This window comes from Festucalex cinctus, chromosome 2 (assembly GCF_051991245.1).
Source record: "Festucalex cinctus isolate MCC-2025b chromosome 2, RoL_Fcin_1.0, whole genome shotgun sequence".
NCBI classification, from domain to species: domain Eukaryota; kingdom Metazoa; phylum Chordata; class Actinopteri; order Syngnathiformes; family Syngnathidae; genus Festucalex; species Festucalex cinctus.
Window position 1 is genome coordinate 1,124,831 of NC_135412.1, and position 20,748 is coordinate 1,145,578.

The window sequence follows — 20,748 nt, forward strand, 5'->3', positions numbered from 1 at the left end:
CCAAGCACGGGAAGATCTTGCAAAACGAAACCTACTGTATATAACATAACTTCGTTTGATTTGCGTTTGCGCACCTACGTAAGCCTGGACCACAGTCATTCGGTTGGTGGTGAGCGTGCCTGTCTTGTCGGAGCAGATGGCCGTGGCGTTACCCATCGTCTCACATGCATCCAGGTGGCGTACAAGGTTGTTGTCCTTCATCATTTTCTGCAAAACACAACGGGATCAAGGGCAGATTGAGTTTAGTCAGATGATTAATACTTTACTATGATGGTTGGCATTGGCTAGATTTATAGCTAGCAAAGGTAGCATATTTAAAAGGGATAGACCGATTATCGACCTGGCCGATTGTCGACATTTTGGCAAATATCGGCATCGGCTTTTTTACGAATCTGAAGGCCGATAAAGCTGGTAGATATCTCAGTGAGAGGTGAATGCTTGCGAACGTAGCATGAACATGAGGTGTTCCGATTTTCGTTTTTCGTAAATGTATGAACTAACGGTCAACAAATTTGAGCAAAAATTCAAACAATTGGTGATTGATGAAGGCACAGTAAGTTTTTAATTGCGACGAGACGGGCCTTTTTTTTGGAAAAAGATGCCTCGCCATACCGGAAGTTTCCATGAAGTTTCAGAATTTGTTTAAAAGAATCGCCCAGAAAAAGTGTTCACCAGTCGGGCGTTTGCTCACTAAGGTGATGTTTGCCTTGGACATTTCCGAAGGATTGTTTATAAAAAAAAAATAAAAAAAAAATAAAAAAAAATAAAAAAAAAAAAAAAAAAGCAAACATCATTGGATCAGTTCTTTACAAAACACCAGGCCAAAAAATAAATAAAAAAATAATAATAAAAAAAAACACTTCTGAGAGAGGAGAACATGAACCAAAGAGGATAGCAGTTAAAAATGTAAATGACCATCATTTTTATTCTTTAACTCTATTCTTTGTTTTTTACATTACGCACAACTCTCATTTATTGTGCAATAATCTAATTGTAACATGTATTTGTTACATGTTTTGATGCATTTTTATGCTTTATAAAACATTTATGTCTGAATTCTGGGAGGCTTGGAACGGATTAGGGCATTTACATGGAAAATGCGTCTCTACTTACAAAATTTTCTACTTAAGAACTTTCTTCCTGAACCAATTCATTTCGCAAGTAGCGGTACCACTGTACTTTCCTTTCATGTTTATGTGCTAATTATATTGTATAGAGAGGAATGTGAGGCCCATTTTGACAATTCCTTGCTTATGAATTGCCAGAGGTACAAAACCATCATCCTACATTCAATCAGTTTATTTATTAAAACAAATTCTAACGGTTGCCACCAACTCCAAGTGGCTCCAACTTGCAACAACGAGTGCCATCTTCACAACACTTGTTCCGCGAGTGTCCATTGAAGATTCCAGCTCACCTTGACGGAGTACGCCAGAGAGATGGTGACAGCGAGAGGTAACCCTTCTGGGACCGCCACCACCAGCACAGTGACTCCAATAATGAAAAACTTGACAAAGTACTGGATGTAGACCGGAGTGCATTCTGTCACCCACGCGTGACCTGCAACATAACATGTTTAACTTTTAAAGTTGGGCTCAACTCGACGCTAAAGATTGTCTGCAAAAAAAAAAAAAAGTGCACACACGGACCTTCAACAACAAACGTGTCGATGACAAAGTAGAGCACCAGGATGATGACGGTGATTGCGGACATCACCAAACCTATGAAAGAATTGACGGTTAGTTAAAGGGATACTTTACTTGTTTAGCCATTTTTGGCAGTCAAACATTAATATTGTGCCCATAATAAATTTGATATTTTCATTATTTTTGCCATGTACAAATTGTACTTTTCAAAACACATTTTGCAACATGCCGTCGACTGAAAATGACATCACAAGAGCTCAGGGAACCAATCACAGCTCAGCTTGTGAATGTCACATGACCAAACCTAGAAAACAGGTGAGCTGTGATTGGTTACCTGAGCCCTTGTGATTGTGTCATTTTCGGTCCACAACATGTTGCAAAATGTGTTTTTAAAGGTACTATTTGTACCTGAAAAATAATTAAAGTATCAAATTAACTCTTTGACCGCCAAAAATGTTTATTGACGTATTCTAAAATCCTAATGAATGACGCCAAAAACGTTAATTTCCGTTTTTTTTTTCTCTCAATGGTGCAGCGCAACGTCTTGTGCAACGCTGCCTTGTCACTAAACAAAAAATATTAGTGTCAAAGTCACTGTTGTGCAAAATAATAATAATAATAATTATCTTTTCACAAAAAGCTTGTTTTTCTCTTAATATTTGTGTATTTTCGCTTATGTCACTCAAATGACCTAATTTCAAATGGTGATTGCTAAAGAACAGAATAAAGTATAAACATACTTTTTTTTCACATGAGAGAATGGAATCCAATCTTTCATATGGTATCCACCATATTTATGTCGTCATTCCGCACAATATTCTGTTTGCTTTGAAAGATGAGTGAAAGTGCTCCAAATCGGCACCGTTGGAGTTTTTTGGATAACGTTTGGCAGTCAAAGTTAATTATAGACCAAAAATTTACTTTTTATTGCTATAATGGACTAAATAAGTGAAGTATCCCTTTAAATAGTCAGTCTGTTAGAGTATGGTCGCTCCTGAAAGGATATTTCAGACGAAATACAAACACATATTTGCTATGCTATGTTTTGTGACCATGTCTCTTCGCATCTCGAAAGGTTCAATTCCTGTTTTCAGTCCAGACTTGAAAGTGTGTCCTTACCTGCTTTTCCAATTTGAACCGCAAGTTTGGTAAGCTTGCCCTGCAGGACGCTCTTCTCCTTTTTCGGCACGTTGGTCTTCTTCTTCTCTCTGTCCTCTACTTCGCCTCCCTCTGCGCTCTTTAGGGGTTGCATCTCCATGGCGACACCCCCGTCCTGCTTCTTGGCTAAATCGCACAAACAAAATCAAAATCAGCACTTTAAGATTAACTCATTCACTCCCAGCCATTTTCACTGAAGCAAACCACCTTCGCTCCCTGCTGTTTTGCTGGAGTTTGACTGATTTTGATTTGATTCATCAGGTTAAAAAAAAAAAAAAAAAAAAAAAAGTATATTTCTATCTGTTTCTGTTTTGCAGCAATTAGCATTAGAATATAGCTCAGGTTCATCATTTTCAGTTTCACAAATCTGTTTCAAACTGTGGGGAAAAACAGCTTGTTGCAACATGGCCCTGGTTAATCTCTTATACTCTGTTGCCACCTGCTGGCCGTTTTTGTAATAACTACCATTGCTTTAACCATTATCTTTAGTTTAGAGGCGACATCAAAGACTTCTGTACACTCTAGCATAAAAAAAATAAAAAAACCTATAAATATGTCTTTGGGACACTGGTGATATTTAGAACGTATTTATATGTCATTGGGAGCAAATGAGTTAACATCCCACGTACAACTTCCAAATCTTGACCTTGGCCACAGGAGCACATGGAGAACTTTTTTTGTTTTGTTTTGTTTTGTTTTGTTTTTACCTTTGTTCTGGTTGTTCTCCACCGCGCCGTCAGGTTGTTTTCCTATGAAAAACAGAGGGTGAGACACAAAGACGAAGGTTGCAGAAAGATAGATTGGAGTTAAAGTGTGCTGTCATCAACAGTTCAGCTGCTGTGTTGACGGGCAACAACACATTTCCAACCCACACAGAAACAATATTGAGAGGGAAGAGTATTAAAGACGCACAACATTGTCCAACACTAGTGTAAGTCCTTCATGGATGATTGACACTGTCACGCCACGATGAACTGGGGGATCTGTTTACTTGCTAACGTGGGGGGCAAAGAGGGCAGGACAGACAACTGTGCGCTCACATACCATTGGTGACCGTGCTGTAACTTGCATCTGTGGAGATGAGCAACTGAGTTTTGTCCTCTGTTTGGGGCATTGTGCGGGGAAAGAAGGTGTTGAGGACACATGAGAGAATTTGGCAAAAAGGGGGAAATCAAAAGAATGAAAGGGAAGGATTAAAAAAAACAAAAAACAAAAAAAACTCATATAAAAATGAGTCTGTTTGCAGATTAGATTCCGTTTAGGGCCAAAAGACGCACATGTGTAAAACACGAGCGACAAATCTAAAAGAAAACACCAAGTGCATGAGGAAAAATCAACAATTCATGATATGACGTCTACTAAATAATACATTAGCTTTGCTAAATGACTGCATGAATGGTTGAGGCTTCAAAGATTGCTGCCTCATCTGCACCACTAGATTGAAAACAAGTATAATTGTGATTTAAAAAAAAAAATAAAATCGTTGCAGATTGCTACCTGTAGTTTCTCAATGTAAAGGATTCAGATCACGTCTCGCGCATTCCTCCGCACTCGCGGCGGTTATGGCGAGTCGCGTGGCGTTAGCGATATTATCATTAACTCATTTGCTCCCAAAGACGTATTTATTAGGGGTGTGCCAAAAAAATCGATTGATAAAAGAATCGAGATTCTCATTTATGAATCAAATCGATATTAATATCCAAAAATCGATGTTATTTAAATTAGAAATGAAGAAGAAGGGGAAAAGGCAGTTGTAGCCCACATGCTGTTTTTGTGGAAAAAGACACTTAGAACACAAAATTAATAAATGTTTAAAAAAAAAGAAAGAAAGACACTTTAATGTCTCTATTTGTCATTTTGTCTTGCAAAGCAGACTGGAGTCGATCATGACAATGTTGTGCATATCTGTAAATTGAAGCAGAAATCATTTGTCAATCAAATCATTTTGAATCGAAAATCGTTTGAATCGAGAATCGAAAATCGATTCTGAATCGAATCGTAGACCCCAAAACCGTAATCGAATCGAATCGTGAGACAGTCAAAGATTCCCATCCCTAGTATTTATAAGGTTTTGGGTTTTTTTACTGTTTCTTTTTATGCTCAAGCATACAGAAGGCTTTGATGCAGCCTCTGAACTGAAGGAAACGTGTGAAGCAATGGTAGTTATTACAAAAACAGCCAGCAGGTGGCAGCAGAGTATAAGAGATCAAATAGGGCAATGTTGCACACACACAAAAAAAACTCTCTTCCCCACTGTTTTAAACAGATTTGTAATGAAACTTTGCTATATTCTAATGCTAATTGCTGCAAAACGGAAACAGTTAGAAATATAGTTTTTTTTCTTTTTTCTTTTGGAAGATTCCATGTTTTATAGCAATAGAACACAATACTCTGTAAGCCTTGCAAAATCAGTCCAAATCCAGTAAATGGGTCGCTTCAGTGAAAATGGCTGGGAGCGAATGAGTTAAGTGCTTGTGAAAGTACGTGAAGCCTCAGCTCGGACCTTCAGCGCGGCAAACAAACTTGAGACGCGGAGACTAATGCTTTCACGTCTTTGACCAAGCAACACTCCTTTTCCAGAGTGTCTCCGGCTCCCTGCGCTCTTTCAATAATTGATTCAATCTGCAGCCTCTCTCTCGGATTAAGGGGAGGCAAAGCAGGGGAGAAAGTGAAAGAGGGCAAGAGTGGCGGTAAACAAGTAGGTAAGAGCAAGTAAGAGAAATAGAGGAAGACGGACGGGATAAGCAGCGGAGAGAAGGCGTGACAACGTGAGACGGCAAAAAGGGAAAGAGGGAGTGGAGAAGGATGTGGGCTAAATTATCCATGAGGTTAAACTGGCATGCTTCCTGCTGAAGCTCTTATCTCAAATCAGTCGTGGGCCCTCATCTCGATCTCTCTCTCACATAATCTGTGCATGCTCACTGATTTTTAAGAGCAGGTGAAAATATTCATGTCTTGAGATTAGAGATAGACCGATAAGGTTTTTTCGGGCCCGATACCGATACCAATTATTAGTAGTGAAGGATGCCGATAATTGATATTTGGAGCCGATATTCAATTTCACTAAAAAGGGACATCAAAATTTGAAAAAAAATACAAACTCCAGCTCTTATCTTTTTATTTTTTTGTATTTATTTTTTTATTTTATTTTAAAGCTTATGTTTATTGAGCAACTTTTAGGGTTAGTAAAATATTTTCAAGTTTTTTTTTGTTTTGTTTTGTTTTTCAAAATCTTAGTCAACAAACAAGTTCTGGGATCTCCCAGGCGCAGTAGCATGTTTTCAAAAGTTAAATAAAAACAAAAAATTATTTTCTACACAAAATAAGTCTTCCAAAATTTCAAAAATATCCAAAGTATTAAATTTTTACTTATCTTTGTTTTAATTTCAATCAAAAACAGAAGGTGCAGAGAGTTCCCAGGGTCGACAAAAATAAATATAAAAACTTTTTATTTTTTTAAAATTTACATTTAAATTAGTTCCCTGAAGTTAACACTTAAAAAAAAAATGGATCTATTATCGGCCATATGATTCTTCAAAATGGCCGATTCCGATTTTTCTCAAAATGCTGAATATCGGCGCCGATAATCGGCCCAGCCGATAATCGGTCTATCCCTACTTGAGATTCGACTAGTTTATCTCAGAATGTGTGCAAATTAGCTCGACTTGCATCAGCGGTCACACAACAGCAACAAACTCGTCACTGTGTTGCTTTTTATTTTTCTTCTACTTTTTCGACCCACCTTTTTTTTCTTTCCCATCTTCCTCCACTTCGCCAGCCCCCAGCAAGGTGAAGATGATGCCCGTTTGCGAGTTGACGCCGACAGCCGTCACCAGCATGCGGCCCGAACCCTCCATCACGTGCGTCCCTACATGTCCGGAGAGATTTCGTTTCGTCAACTGAATATTGCCATCACAGCGCCACGGAAACTTTGCTTAACTCATTCCAACCCAAAAACGTGTAAATACGTTTTTAATACTTTGCCCTTCCCTCCCAAAAACGTATTTACACGTTTTTGGGTTGGAATGAGTGAATACAAAATGTCCATTTTGCTAGCAAATAGTGGCAGACAGAACAATTAACGTGAAAATAAAAATGTCATAAATTTGACACGGCACAGAATAGAATGTTGATGGTTTGAGGGGAAAAAAAAATAATAAATTCGGCAAGTATATGAAATCAAGACTTCAAAATGGTGAAGAACTGAGACCTAACCGTTTATGGACATTAAACCTTCTTCTTACCATACAGTGCACTCACAAATTTACATAACATACACCTAGCCTACGTTATGTAAACTATCAAACTAGGGCTGTCAAACGATTAATTTTTTTAATCAGATTAATCACATCTTAAAGTTTTGATTAATCACGATTAATCGCTCAATTAAAAAGGCATTTTATCAACATTTTTTGCCCGCCAAATTTGAAATGCACCTCTTATGTGTTAATTTTTACGGCATTTAATGTAAAGAGGTCTCATCCTCCTCCTTTTCCAATCAGTTAATTACTTGCATAATTTAAAGTGGAAAAAAAATGACCCCGATAGTTTGACATCAACAAATATTCTGAATGTTACACACAAACATTTATTAAAATGCTTCACTTTAATGCATGTTATGTTTATTGTTCAAACACAACCTGTGCTACCTTTAACTCATTCACTGCCATTGACGGCTATAGACGTCAAAAGAACCATTATTAAACAGGTCCAGACTTTACATTGAGCAAGTCAATTTGTGAGTACAGACCATCATTTTTTCGGTATTCATAATTTTTGGGGACAGTTTTGTTTTGGTGGTGTGAGATCTTTCTAACGTAAAATGGGTGTATGTACCAAGTTACTAACACAATCAAACAGTGAAGAATTGTGCCTTGCATCCAAAAGCAAATCTTACGTATTCCCGTGACAGTAGTTCATTTTTACAAGATGTGAAATATAAATCTAATATATTGATGACGTGGAATATGCCACACTTTTATCATGTTTTCATTACAGCACAGCTCAAAGGCCGTTATTAATATGTGGCCTCATTCATCTGTCCAAGCCCTCATTGACAAAAACAGCTTTCATTAGCGACCACATCCCGGCAACCAAAACGTTTACCAAAATGTAGCAACCTTGAATGATAGTAAAAGGCACAACGAGTAAACGTGCGCAAACCAACCTGAGAGCAGCATGGGGTCCTTGTCCACAGATTTGCGTACATGGTCCGACTCTCCTGTTAGGGAGCTCTCATCGATCTTCAGATCGTTACCTTGAACTAAAATGCCATCGGCTGGCAGCAGGTCCCCTGAAAACAGACAAGAGCTTCGTTCATTTTATTACCCTCACCGAGCTGATTATGTTTTAGATTTTTGTTAGTATGGTTAAAAATTCTTCATTATACTCTACGTTCAACTTCTACATCAGGGGTGTCCAAACTTTTGCATTTGGGGGCCACATACAGAAAATCAGAAGGACGCAAGGGCCACATCATGTTATGAAGAGAAATTGTGTTTAGTCCTAAAAATTGTACAAATAATTTATTTGTGCTTTTGCATATTTAGAAAAATGCTACAGTATATAAACCAATTTATTTGTAATATGGTTATTATAGTTTTGGAATTTTTCATTTTAGTTTTTATTTTGTTTTGAGTTTTGTTTTTTAATTTAGTTTTAATTAGTTTTCAGGGTGATTCTGTTAGTTTTTTTTAATTAGTTTTAGTTCTTTAATAAAGGCTTAGTTTTAGTTTAGTTAGTTTTCAGTATTAGTTTTAGTTTTTTGAGTTTTTGTTTTTTTAATGTGTCGTATCGTGCGTAATATTTAAAAAAAACACGGGCGCAACGTCATTATTCAGGTTTATATCAAAATAAATCTACTAAAAATCACATTTAAAATCATCCCCAAAGTCTCATGCATTAATTAACAAAGACTAAAACGAAGGACGTTCGCTATAATTATAGTTAGTTTTAGTTAGTTTTGTAAACATAAAATGTAGTTTCAGTTAGTTTTCTTTTTTTTTTTTTTTTTTAAAAAGCATCTTCGTTTTTATTTTATTTCGTTAACGAAACTGTTTTTAGAATTTTAGTTAGTTTTAGTTAACTAAAATAACCTTTAATATTACCTGTGTTTTTCGACACCTTCCCTTCTGACTTTGACCATCTCCAAACATTTTTGTTTTTATTTGATTTGAACTGAGTCAAATGCCATTTTTAGCATATGTTGCGGGCCACTAAAATATGGACGGCGGGCCGCAAATGGCCCCCGGGCCGTAGTTTGGACACCCCTGGTCTAAGGTCTATGTTACTTTCTGTTATTTGTCGTTTCTGTCATACTTTACGTTGTTTTGATTTAGAAAAAGAAACATTTAATTTTGCTAAAATAATTACTCAAATAAACGTAGTTTCGGTATATGAAAACACGTACTGCACACTGTAGTTGGGAGCTAGGAACGCGCTTACCGTATTTGACCTGGGCCATGTCTCCCACCACCATGTCAGCCACGGGAATCTGGATGACATTTCCTTTCCTCACCACGGTGAACTTTTGTTCCTGCTCGATTCGACTCTGTAGACCTCGGAACTGCTTCTCTTTGGACCAGTCATTGAATGCCGTCACCAAGACGACGCACGCCACAGAGAGTAGAATGGCGGCACCCTCGATCCAATTGGCCCCCCCCTCACCTTCATCTTCCGCTCCCGCCGACACGTTGCCACAGGCTGGAGAGACACAAATGCACGGCTCAAGGAAATAGAGACTCAAAGTGGAGAAAAAGAGTGAACACACGTCAACATGTGTTTCTATAGAAGCTTTTGTATATCTCTTTCACATTATATCATCACACCACTCCAATATTGCAAATCAAAAATACTATTTTCGTGGACCTCTGTCAGTAACGTACAGAGGTGACATGGTAGAAAAAAAAACAAAAATAAAAACACCGCGTTCCCTCGCAATCTTTGCGAGAGAACGCAGTTTTTTTTGCGAGGGAACGCAAAGTTTTTTTGTTTTTTTTGCCTACCATGTCACCTTAGCTGCGCCGTAAACACTTCCGGGTCATGTGACCAAAAGCGACGTGTAAACAAAGCAGTGGAAAAATACATGCTCCATCCTAGTCGCTTTGGGAAAGCTTTCCCACCGTTTTGTTTCATGTTTACAAACGTTCCATCCTCGTCGCTTTTGTTCACATGGAAGATGACCCGGAAGTGTTTACACCGCAGCAAAGGGAACTCGCAATCTTTGCGAGAGAAGGCAAAGTTTTTTGCGAGGGAACGCAATTGTTTTTTTTTCGCCTACCATGTCACCGTAGCTGCGCCGTAAACACTTCCGGGTCATCTTTTATGTGACCAAAAGCGACGTGTAAACAAAGCAGAGGGAAAATACATGCTCCATCCTAGTCGCTTTGGGAAAGCTTTCCCACTAATTTGTTTCATGTTTACAAACGTTCCATCCTCGGCGCTTTTGTTCACATGGAAGATGACCCGGAAGTGTTTACGGCGCAGCTAAGGTGACATGGTAGGAAAAAAACAGCAACTTTGCGTTTCCTCGCAAAGAGAACGCAATCTTTGCGAGGGAGCGCATTTATTTTTATTTTTTATTTTTTAACCATGTCACCTTAGAGCCTCCGTAACGCGTCCTTAGAATCGTTATCGCTTTTCTCCACATTACGTCAACCCCCCCGTCCCCTCCCTTCTTCTTACACTCTGAATCCTCTCCGGGAGGCTGGTAAAAAGAAAGGGCGAGGGAGATGATTGCAGCAATCTCCAAAATGATGAGCGTGACGTCTTGCAGGGCCTCCCACACGAGCTCAAGGAAAGTCTTGGGCTTCTTTGGGGGGATAAAGTTTTGGCCAAAGGTCTGACAGCGACGCTCCAAGTCGGCTGGATCCCCGCTGAGACCTGACAGAGAGAGAGAGAGAGAGAGAGAGAGAGAGAGAGAGAGAGAGAATGGCGGGTGAAGACGGGCAGAAGCAGAGGAAGGGAGACACTTTTGAAAACACTATAGCATACCTTGATAAAATCCCACACGACATGGATGGTAACTGGCTCACACAAGAACCAGACGGGCAGACACAAATGAGACACCTTGTACAACCCAAACAGCCATCAATTACACCGTGTGAGTTGGAGCCTATCCCAGACGACTTTGGGCAAAAGGAGGGCTACACGATGGACTAATTAATCTTCCATCAATCGCAGGTCACATATAGACCAACAACCATTCACACTAATGGACAATTTAGGGTCTTCTATTAGCGTAAAATGCATGCATTTTGAATGTGGGAGGCAACCGGAGTTGCCGGAGAAAAAAACGACACAAGCATATGAAGAACATGCAAACTCCACATGGCAAGGCTGCAGCCGAGATACAAAACTTTAACTTCAGAACTGTGAGGCCGATTTTTCAACCCAACGTACTGCCAAAGGCATCTGGTCATTTGTAGGCCCCAGCGGAGCGCAGAATCCGTCTGCCTGCACCGAGATCAAATCCACCACAATCACGTTACAACTACCTGCGCCACAATTTAGACGTGTTTTTAACTGGTCTGAGTTCTATCTGCTTTCTGTCACCAAATTGTCGGGTTTGACAGGGGGGAGTAAAACAAACTCCTGGTCCACCGGAATGCCCAACAAGGCATAGCGTGGTCTGTCCGATTCCCAAACATTGTAAACAAGACTTGACCTGGCACAAAAAACAAGAAGAGTCCATTTTTATGCTGAGCGCACGTGCGCCTGTCGACGAAAATAGAGCCCAAGGTCTTTAACAATCTTTTACAATTACTTGACAGCTTAAGTTGCTGCTTACATAACTGTAAATGTTCTGCTTACCCTTTTCCAATGAATAATATTCATCACCAAAGATTATGGATATTAACATCTATCATCAACTAAAGTGTGAGTTTGAGAACATTGTTCTATTTTCTGAGGTCAGAAAAGGCCTTAACTCATTCGCTGCCATTGACGGCAAAAGACGTCAAATGATGCTTTTTTTTTTTTTACTGGGCTGACAATGAATGTATTTAAAATACTTCTTGAGGATTATTAGCTAACAAATGAATCATCTATTCTCAATGTTTTGACAAGAAAATTAATTCGCCTGGGGCCAGGAGCTGATTTATTTACTGATAGAATTATTGAAATGTTTGAAGATGTCACAAATAAACCAATAACGTTTATATAAACGACTTAAATAATGTTTAGAATTATTTCATGACTACGCTCACAAATTCATATAACTATTGCAAAAAGATCACAATTCATGGACAAAGCAGAAAAAAAACACTACTCATAATCCTTGGATGACAAATGGGTTGAAAATACTTGTAAGAAAAAAATATTCTGTTCAGAATGTTTCTCAAACATAGAACGAAAGAAGTCTATCTAGGTATATAAAAAAAAATATCGAAAAAATAAACTTGTATCCATCCTAAGATGACGAAAAATGGATTACTTCACCAAATTATTAGAGAAAAGTAAATGTAGTGCAAAAAAAACATTTAGGGAATCATACCAAGCAATATGAACAGTATTTTTCTTGAGGCCGTACAAGCTAGTGAATTTTTCAACATAGTTCAAAATGGAATATGACTACTTAAAAAGTAGAAAACAATATATTGAATTCAATTGTAGATAATTAAAACACAGTTATGTAACGTGGGTGCCCCAGCGATCAATGAACATAGTTAAAAAAAAATTGCGAGTAAAAAAAATAAATAATCAAACGATTACACAGACGTGAATATGTCACTAATAAAGCAAATCGACGTAATTGTAGAGCCTTTCTTGTACATTTGCAACTTATCATTAATATCAGCAATTTTCCCAGAACAAATTAAAAAAAAGAGCTAAAGTAGTCCCACTCTTCAAAAAAGGAAGTTAACTGAAGAAATTTGCACAGCCACGGTTAAAAAAAAACATTTTAGTAAGTGTCTTTTTGATACTTTAAGTCAGGGTTCACAAATTCAAAAAGAAAAAGAAAAAAACGAGCGCAATGATGATGACATGTTGACTCAGGTAGGCTGCCGAATGAATAATACTGAGCTCTCAAAAAGTTTGGTTTTTTTTCTCCCGCCAAAATTTCAAGTCGTTCTGCTTTCCCTTCAACCTCCCACCAAAGTGATGCAGTTTCCATGGTGATCAGTATATCAGGTCCCAGGCTTCCTGTCTTGAACACGTTTCTGCCCGGCAACAGGTGATGCAATTCCTGCAATGTGCAACGTTTGGACTTTTCTTCTGTTTGCGTGATACTTTTTTTTTTTGATTGGTTGTCGTGGAGGAGAACAGCAATGCGCCTGCGGCGGTCGGCTTATAACGATGACACTCGTTTGCGTACGTGCGCTGTTTGCAGATCTCGCGCGCCCGCTGCGGCGACTGCTTGCTGCCGGCCTCGAACAAACAAACGTGCGACAATACGACACCCGACAGGGTTCGGGCCAAGGCGACGTGCACAGAGCGTGAGGGAGGGAAGCGAACAGGTGATGCTGACTAATGGTCGCATAGTCGTTTCCTCTCCCTCCTCTTCTCTCTCTTTCCGTCTCATCCATCCCTCCATCCTTTCCACGCTCATCCTCTCTCTTTTTCCTCCCTCTCTCCATCTCCCCTTGATGTGTCCTTGACAATGCGGCAAGCTGTTCTAGCGTTCTCTCCTCTCCCCCCATCGCACGCACGGTTCTTTCTCTTCCCCGTTTTTTTTCCCCCCCATAATTGCTCCTCATCCTCCTGCCGTTCTCTTGAATGTGGATCATAATGGTCTCGCACTGCAGCGCCGGGTGTCCATATCAGAGTGCGCGCGCGTGTGTGCTCTCCTCTTCGATATCGTATTACGGACCAGGTTGTGAATCATCGTGTAAGATGCGCAGGGATACATTCGCCATGTGGTTGCACCTTCTTGCTCAGACCTGAATTTGGTCTGTTCATTATAACTGCAAAAGCTCACAGTTGTTGTCTGTGATTGCCGTTCTTGGGATAGTGCGAAATGTGCAATGTGCAAATAAATAAAAATATTAAATGGGGAGGCGGGGTCAAAGGCAAAATGAAGTTTGCCGTAAACCAGGGGTGTCCAAACTTTTTCATTTGAGGGCCACATACAGAAAATCAGAAGAACGCAAGGGCCACATCATGTTATGAAGAGAAATTGTGTTTAGTCCTAAAAATTGGACAAATAATTGATTTGTGCTTTTGCATATTTAGAAAAATGCTACAGTACATAAAGCAATTTATTTGTAATATGGCAGTACGGTTATTATAGCTTGGGAATTTTTCATTTTAGTTAGTTTTTATTAGTTTTCAGGGTTGTTTTTATTAGTTTTAGTTCTTTAATAAATGCTTAGTTTTAGTTAGTTTCAGTATTAGTATTATTTTTTTAATGTGTATTACTTGTGCGCAATATTTAAAAAACGAAGGACATTTTTGCTATAGTTATAGTTTTAGTTATTTTGTAAACATAAAATGAATTTGTTAGTTTTCGTTTTTTTAAAAAGCATTTTCGTTTTTATTTTATTTCATTAACAAAATAGTTTTTTGAATTTTATTTTTTTTCATTAGTTTTAGTTAACTAAAATAACCTTTAATAGCACCTGTGTTTTTCAACACCCTCCCTTCTTACTTTGACCATCTTCAAACATTTTTGTTTTGTTTTTATTTTATTTGAACTGAGTCAAATGCCATTTTTAGCCTATGTCGCGGGCCACTAAAAAATGGACGGCGGGCTGCAAATGGCCCCCGGGCCGTAGTTTGGACACCTCTGATCTAAAGGGTTAGGAATCCTCTTCATTGTCGTTTGGCAAACTAGGGCCCCAAAAGAGCATGAAGCCCCCCCATGAAGCTACAAACGGCCCTGCACATGCTACAATTTACACTTATATGTGGCAAGTGTGTAAACTGAAGTGAAGTCCTGCTACAACCACCACAAATGAAAAAATAATACCAAAGTGCTCAATTTCAACGCAAAGCCAGGAAAAGGCTGTTGGGAAAGCTGTACTGAAACTCAGCATCAACAAATGCTCGACGCATCAGAAGAGTGAGGAAGCTTTACCCGACTTCAGGTTGATCAAAGACTTCATGACGCTTGTTTGTCGAAATGTGCACTGCAGTTGGCCCAAAGTCAGATGGGATCGGATCCAACTCACCCGTGACCCCAATGCGGGAAAGAAAATGGATGGATGCACGATAATGCTATTTTCAACCGATACCGATAAAGCAATCTTTTAGAAAGTGCCCATGTCCATAACCGATAAGTAAGCCGATAAGTGTTTGCAAAATTAATTTGAATACAATTGAAATCAAATTGGTCGATAATTGCAGATAACTTTTGGCAAATTTCTTTATTACCTGGTTTATCTGTATGATGTCAAATTGGTCGATCATTTTTTGGAAAATTTCTTTATCTGGTTTATCTGTATGAAATCAAAATGGTCAATAATTGCCGATAATTTTCGGCAAATTTCTTTATTATCTGGTTTATCTGGATGAAATCAAATTGGTCAATAATTGCCGATAATTTTCGGCAAATTTCTTTATTATCTGGTTTATCTGTATGAAATCAAATTGGTCAATAATTGCCGATAATTTTCGGCAAATTTCTTTATTATCTGGTTTATCTGGATGAAATCAAATTGGTGGATAATTTTTGGAAAAATTCTTTATCTGGTTTATCTGTATGAAATCAAATTGGTCAGTAATTGCCGATAATTTTCGGCAAATTTCTTTATTATCTGGTTTATCTGTATGATGTCAAATTGGTCGATAATCGGCGATAATTATCGGCAATTTTTTTTATTATCTGATTCATCTGTATGATGTCAAATTGGTCGATAATCGCCGATAATTATTGGCCGATTTCTCTATTATCTGGTTTATCTGTTTGAAATCAAATTGGTCGATAATTGCCGATAATTATCGGCCACCGATATTATCGTGCATCCCTAAAGAAAATGGATGGATGGATGGATTTGTGCTTTGGCTGCTTTGTCACACCAGAGGACCAAAAAAAAAAAAAAAAAAAAATGCAAAATAAGAAAGCGCATTGAGGGCAGCAAACTATGTTTGTGCATTTTGCATGTACAAGGAGTATTGACCAGCTGTGGACAGTGGATATGTGTGCGTCTGCGTGTGCAGGAGGGAGAGAGAGATGTATTGAATTACAGTAAGTTACTGTAAGTCTCTGTTGAGTGTTGTTCATTGGATACTACAACCAGGTCAAACCAGCGCTGAAATGCACTACATAATCAGATACACAAAAACATACGAAAATGCATTGCCCAGACACAACATTATGACCACGACAAGATCTGTATCAAATGAAATGCCTTTGAGTGTTGCTAGCTACTCATATTTTTGGTTAGCATAGCATGGCAGAATGAAAAATATTGGACAGTAGGGATGGAACGATATCCAAACATCACGATACGATATTATCACGATATGAAGGTCACGATACGATAATGATTAGGCACTGAAAAATGGACGGCGGGCTGCAAATGGTCCCCGGGCCGTAGTTTGGACACCTCTGATTTAAAGTGTCTCTGATTAATCCCAAATAAAGCTCAGGAGTTCTAGTGTGTTTTTCAGGACATTTTTGTCATCAATCCTTCAGCACAAACTAATGAGATACATGAATACAAATAAATAAGTTATTTATTTAACCGTTTTTTTTTCTTTGTTTTTTTTTTTTTTAGAGGAAACTATTATTGCAGCAACAAGCAACTACAAGAAGCTCATGTAAATGCTTGGTGGGCTGGATTAATGAACAGAGTCCAAAATTTTGTTTCTCTCTTGCGGAATTTCCCAGCTAACGTTTTTTTTTCTGTGCTGTCGTGTTGCTAGGCCACAAACTAGTTGACAAAATGGAGGCGTACCACATGTAGCTACACCCTCGCCAATCATCCACGCTTCATACTGATGTTTTGTGTGTTTTATTCTCCAAGCAGTTTTAGACACACAGTCACTGAACACCACGCCAGACCGTGAAAACTAAAAGGAAAAAAGGAAAATTAAATCAATAATTGCAATAAAGTATAAAATGTAGTCAATATACATGCTGTTACAAAAGTCAATATGCAACTCGTTCCAAAGCATCTAGCAACATATACGTTCCTATTGTAGACACAATAATAGCAAATACTGTCAGTATTAACCAAATATGAAATTAAAACTCTTTTATGAAATAAAGACAAAATCTTTTGTAGCGCAAAACTTTTGTTTACAGCTGATACAGCATGTGATGTCTCAATTGCTAAGCTTGAACTTCCTAGCTGAAATACAATGTGTAAACGAATTCACTTTTACTAAACAAATTAGCATTTCAAATTACAACCATTTAATATAATGCTCTTCAAATAAAGAAATTATTTACCGTGTGCGCCCTTGACCAGTTGTAGAATTATTTTTACTGCAATATTATTTCTTCTTCTCGATCGAGTTGCTCTCGCTTGGATCTCCTCCCGCTCTCGTGTCGACTTCCGCACTGAACGGCGCGCGCCGCGCAACATCCGCCCAGCGAAACAACATCCGGGCCAGTGGCCTTCAAAATAAAATACATGAATTCGCGATTCTAATCCAACAACATTTTACAAATTTATGCGATCATTTACACCACACCCGCGTTCGGATACAAGTGTGCAAATGCATTGTTGCTGCCATTAGAGGCAAAGCTCATTTATTTAATTGATTAAATTCATAGTTTTGATTTGGTAGTAAAAGAAAAATAAAGAGTCATTATTTTTATGTAAAAATGTTAAATAAGTCACAATATTCAGATAATTTCATTTGAATTAAAAACTTTATTGAAAAGGGGAAGAGACTTTTTGTTCCATCATACGTTGCTAAGGGACACTGTTAATTGACGCACAGGTGGACGACAAGGACGGAGCTTGTCTAGAAGACGTGCTTTTTGTTATTATTCCTTTTGAGTGAATGTGGCCAATGAGGTAAATACTCATTTCATTTCTTAATTGTTTATTGTGTGAAGCCTCTTTATTTTGTGTGCTAATTGAGCTTATTTTCGCTCTTTTCTTAGTTCTGACGGCATTGTTGGTGTGTTGTTTAACATGTACAAGAAGACATCTAGACGACATTAAATGTCTGTTGAAACCAAAGAACGAATTTGGGCCTTGATTGAACTCAAAGGGAGTAACATGCATTCTGAATGAGTGAGCTGAAATGCGCTACAAAATACCCAAAACTAGTCCTGCAAACCATTTGTCAATATTCGTGTTTTAATAGAAACGAAATAGCCGATCAATTTAGAAGACCAACATACAAGTCGTGTCTAAGTTGATGTTTGAGCATCACAAGATGAATCAATGATGAGAGCATGAAGTGCAATTTCCCACCATAATATCCTCCAACGAGCAAGCGCACGCTCACTCATCCACGTATTGATTTGGTCGATCAGCTTTCCATGACTAAAATCCTTTCATCCATTCATCAGTCAATGCACCCCCGCATGTCCTGCGTGCGCCCAACTTAGATAAAGCCGCTTTCTGGATTACACTGTGTCAGCGTGACGACGAGGTTTGATTATTTTAGTTTTTTTTTTTTTTTTTTCCATTCACAATGTGTTTTGTTTTTCCCATTTATTTTCCAAAATCTTAAAAAAATAAAATATTATTTAAAAAAGATGATTCCAATTATGTCAACACAGAGCACCAAATCTCATGTGACCACGTGAGCTCACAAAAACAAAGAAGAACCGACACTTCCACAGGGTTTTTCCTGTGTACAAAATTCAGAGGCGGCCGCCTCCACCTAATTTGCTGCCCACCTCCAGCCTGAGCCAGTCTGAGCGTTCCAACTGTGTTGATTGAGCTCGGCAGGAACACATTTTAACTGCAGTCGCAGTGTTGCGCCATTATGGAGGCGCTATATCAACAGTAGTGCACCGGAAAGACCAGTAAAGAAAAAACTAAAATTCAAAAAACAATTTCATTAACAAAATAAAATAAAAACAAAGATGCTTTTAAAAAAAAAGAAAATTACCTGAAACTACATTTTATGTGTACAAAACTAACTAAAAATAAAACTATAATTATTGCAAAAATGTCCTTTGTTTTAGTCTTTGGTAATGAATTGAATGCATGAGCCTTTGGGGATGATTTTAAATGTGATTTTTAGTAGATTTACTTTGATATAAACCAGAATAATGACGTCGCGCCCATGGTGTTTTTTAAATATTGAGCACAAGTAATACACATAAAAAATCAAATAAATAAAAAATAAACTAAAACTAATACTGAAACTAACTAAACTAAGCATTTATTAAAGAACTAAAACTAACAGAACCATCCTGAAAACTAATTAAAACTAACTACATTTAAAAAAACAAAACTGAAAACAAAATAAAAACTAAAAAGAAAAATTCCAAAACTATAATAACCCTATTGCCATATTAAAAATAATTTGGTTTAGATACTGTAGCATTTTTATAAATGTACAAAAGCACAAATAAATGATTTGTGTCATTTTTAGGACTAAACACAATTTCTCTTCATAACATTGTGGCCCTTGCGTCCTTCTGATTTTCTGGATGTGGCCCTCAAATGAAAACGTTTGGACACCCCTGATCTAAACCTTGACCTTAGATCCTCAACAAAATTGAATGGCTTCTAGCAGAGTGTCCTTCATTTTTTTTGGCTAATTATTTAGAGTGACCAACACAGTGGTTAGCGGTTAGCTAGTGGTTAGCATTTGGAGGTGCTTGTGCAAGTTTTTCCTCCATGTGCCCCAACTTTTTCCCCACATTCCAAAAACATGCATGTCCAACATTCATCAATCAAGTCGCCATTCCATCTGCGAACTTTGCTTTGGATTTCATCCACCAACCAAAGTTCTTACTCACCATCAGTGGTGCTGGATTTTAGTCTCTGGCAGAGCCCGTCTGTGTCTCCGTAGCTGTCCTGGATCTTCTGCAGGGCCTCGCCCCCCCTGAGCTCCATCAGCTCCCTCAGCTCCTTCAGCGTGACCCCGAAGTCTCCGCCTCCGCGGCTCCCGTCTTCCCTCCCTCCTCCCCGACTGGCTTTGGGGTAAAATTCCACCGCGCTGTTTGCCATTTCGCCCATTGTCGCCGTTGTGGACATGACACGAGGTTGTTGATTTTGTGTTGCGTCCGTCCGTCCGTCCGTCCGTCCGTCCGTCCCCACCTCCTCCCCTCGTGCGTCCTCAGCTCAGTGACCCGCTGACAGCTTGCTCATGTGTTCAACAGCCGCCGTCGCGCGCCTTCCTTGATTTCTTATTCAAAATTGTATAATGATTCTCATACGCTTCAATGGCCTTTTGTTGAATAAAGGGGCGCTGATTGTGTTGTTGTTGTTTTGTTTTGCTTTCTCCTCAGTGTCTCAGCCTGGCCTTCCGCTGCTCCTTCACTTCTCCATCACTGGAGGAGGAGGAGGAGGAGGAGGAGGAGGGTGAGGGGGGTGAAGAAGAGTGCGCAGGAGCACTTGCGAAGCGCGGAATCTGAAGGAATCCAGCTTTCTTGGTCTTGGTCTTGGTCTGTCCGGTCTCCCTCCCTTACCAGGTTCACAGCCAGTCCATGGACGGGCGGGACGGATGGCGCGTGCGTGGGCGAGGGGTGACAAGATGGAGAGAGGGGGCAAATGGACAAAGTCGGATGATCAGAGAGAGGGAGCGGGTGCGGATGTGAGGTAGGTAGCAGCTACTGCTGCGCCGCAGAGACCTGCGAGACAAGAAGAAGCAAACATGATCATGAGTACCGACGACGAGTCCAATTATAGCTCGAAAGACATTTTCAGCATCAAGCACAAAAGTATGCCTGAAGACTCACAAGACTGCTCATGTTTAGGGATAGACCGATTATCGGCTGGGCCGATTATCGGCGCCGATATTTAGCATTTTGAGAAATATCGGCATCGGCCATTTTGACGAATCATATGGCCGATAATAGATCCATTTTTTTTTTTTTAAGTGTTAACTTCAGGAAACTAATTTAAATGTAAATGTTTAAAAA

At 38.9% G+C, this 20,748-nt stretch overlaps 1 protein-coding gene across 7 annotated transcripts in view; it reads right to left on the reverse strand.

Moving 5' to 3' along the window:
- atp2b3b (ATPase plasma membrane Ca2+ transporting 3b) overlaps positions 1-19,866 on the reverse strand; it is a 45,049-nt gene extending 25,183 nt beyond the window's left edge. For 3 of the 7 annotated variants that reach the window (XM_077511957.1, XM_077511962.1, XM_077511960.1), the window contains exons 1-11: positions 19,624-19,866; positions 10,488-10,685; positions 9,249-9,506; positions 7,972-8,097; positions 6,547-6,672; positions 3,849-3,905; positions 3,512-3,553; positions 2,766-2,930; positions 1,650-1,721; positions 1,418-1,560; positions 75-207 (exon numbers count right to left, since the gene is read on the reverse strand). In XM_077511957.1, the coding sequence (XP_077368083.1) occupies positions 75-207; positions 1,418-1,560; positions 1,650-1,721; positions 2,766-2,930; positions 3,512-3,553; positions 3,849-3,905; positions 6,547-6,672; positions 7,972-8,097; positions 9,249-9,506; positions 10,488-10,685; positions 19,624-19,861 (1,558 nt within the window). In that variant the 5' untranslated portion in view covers positions 19,862-19,866. Of the gene's footprint in view, positions 1-74; positions 208-1,417; positions 1,561-1,649; positions 1,722-2,765; positions 2,931-3,511; positions 3,554-3,848; positions 3,906-6,546; positions 6,673-7,971; positions 8,098-9,248; positions 9,507-10,487; positions 10,686-17,139; positions 17,291-19,623 lie in introns of those variants that run through there. The other 4 variants (XM_077511958.1, XM_077511963.1, XM_077511961.1 and 1 more) reach the window with 2 other exon arrangements.
- Positions 19,867-20,748: the final 882 nt, after the last annotated feature.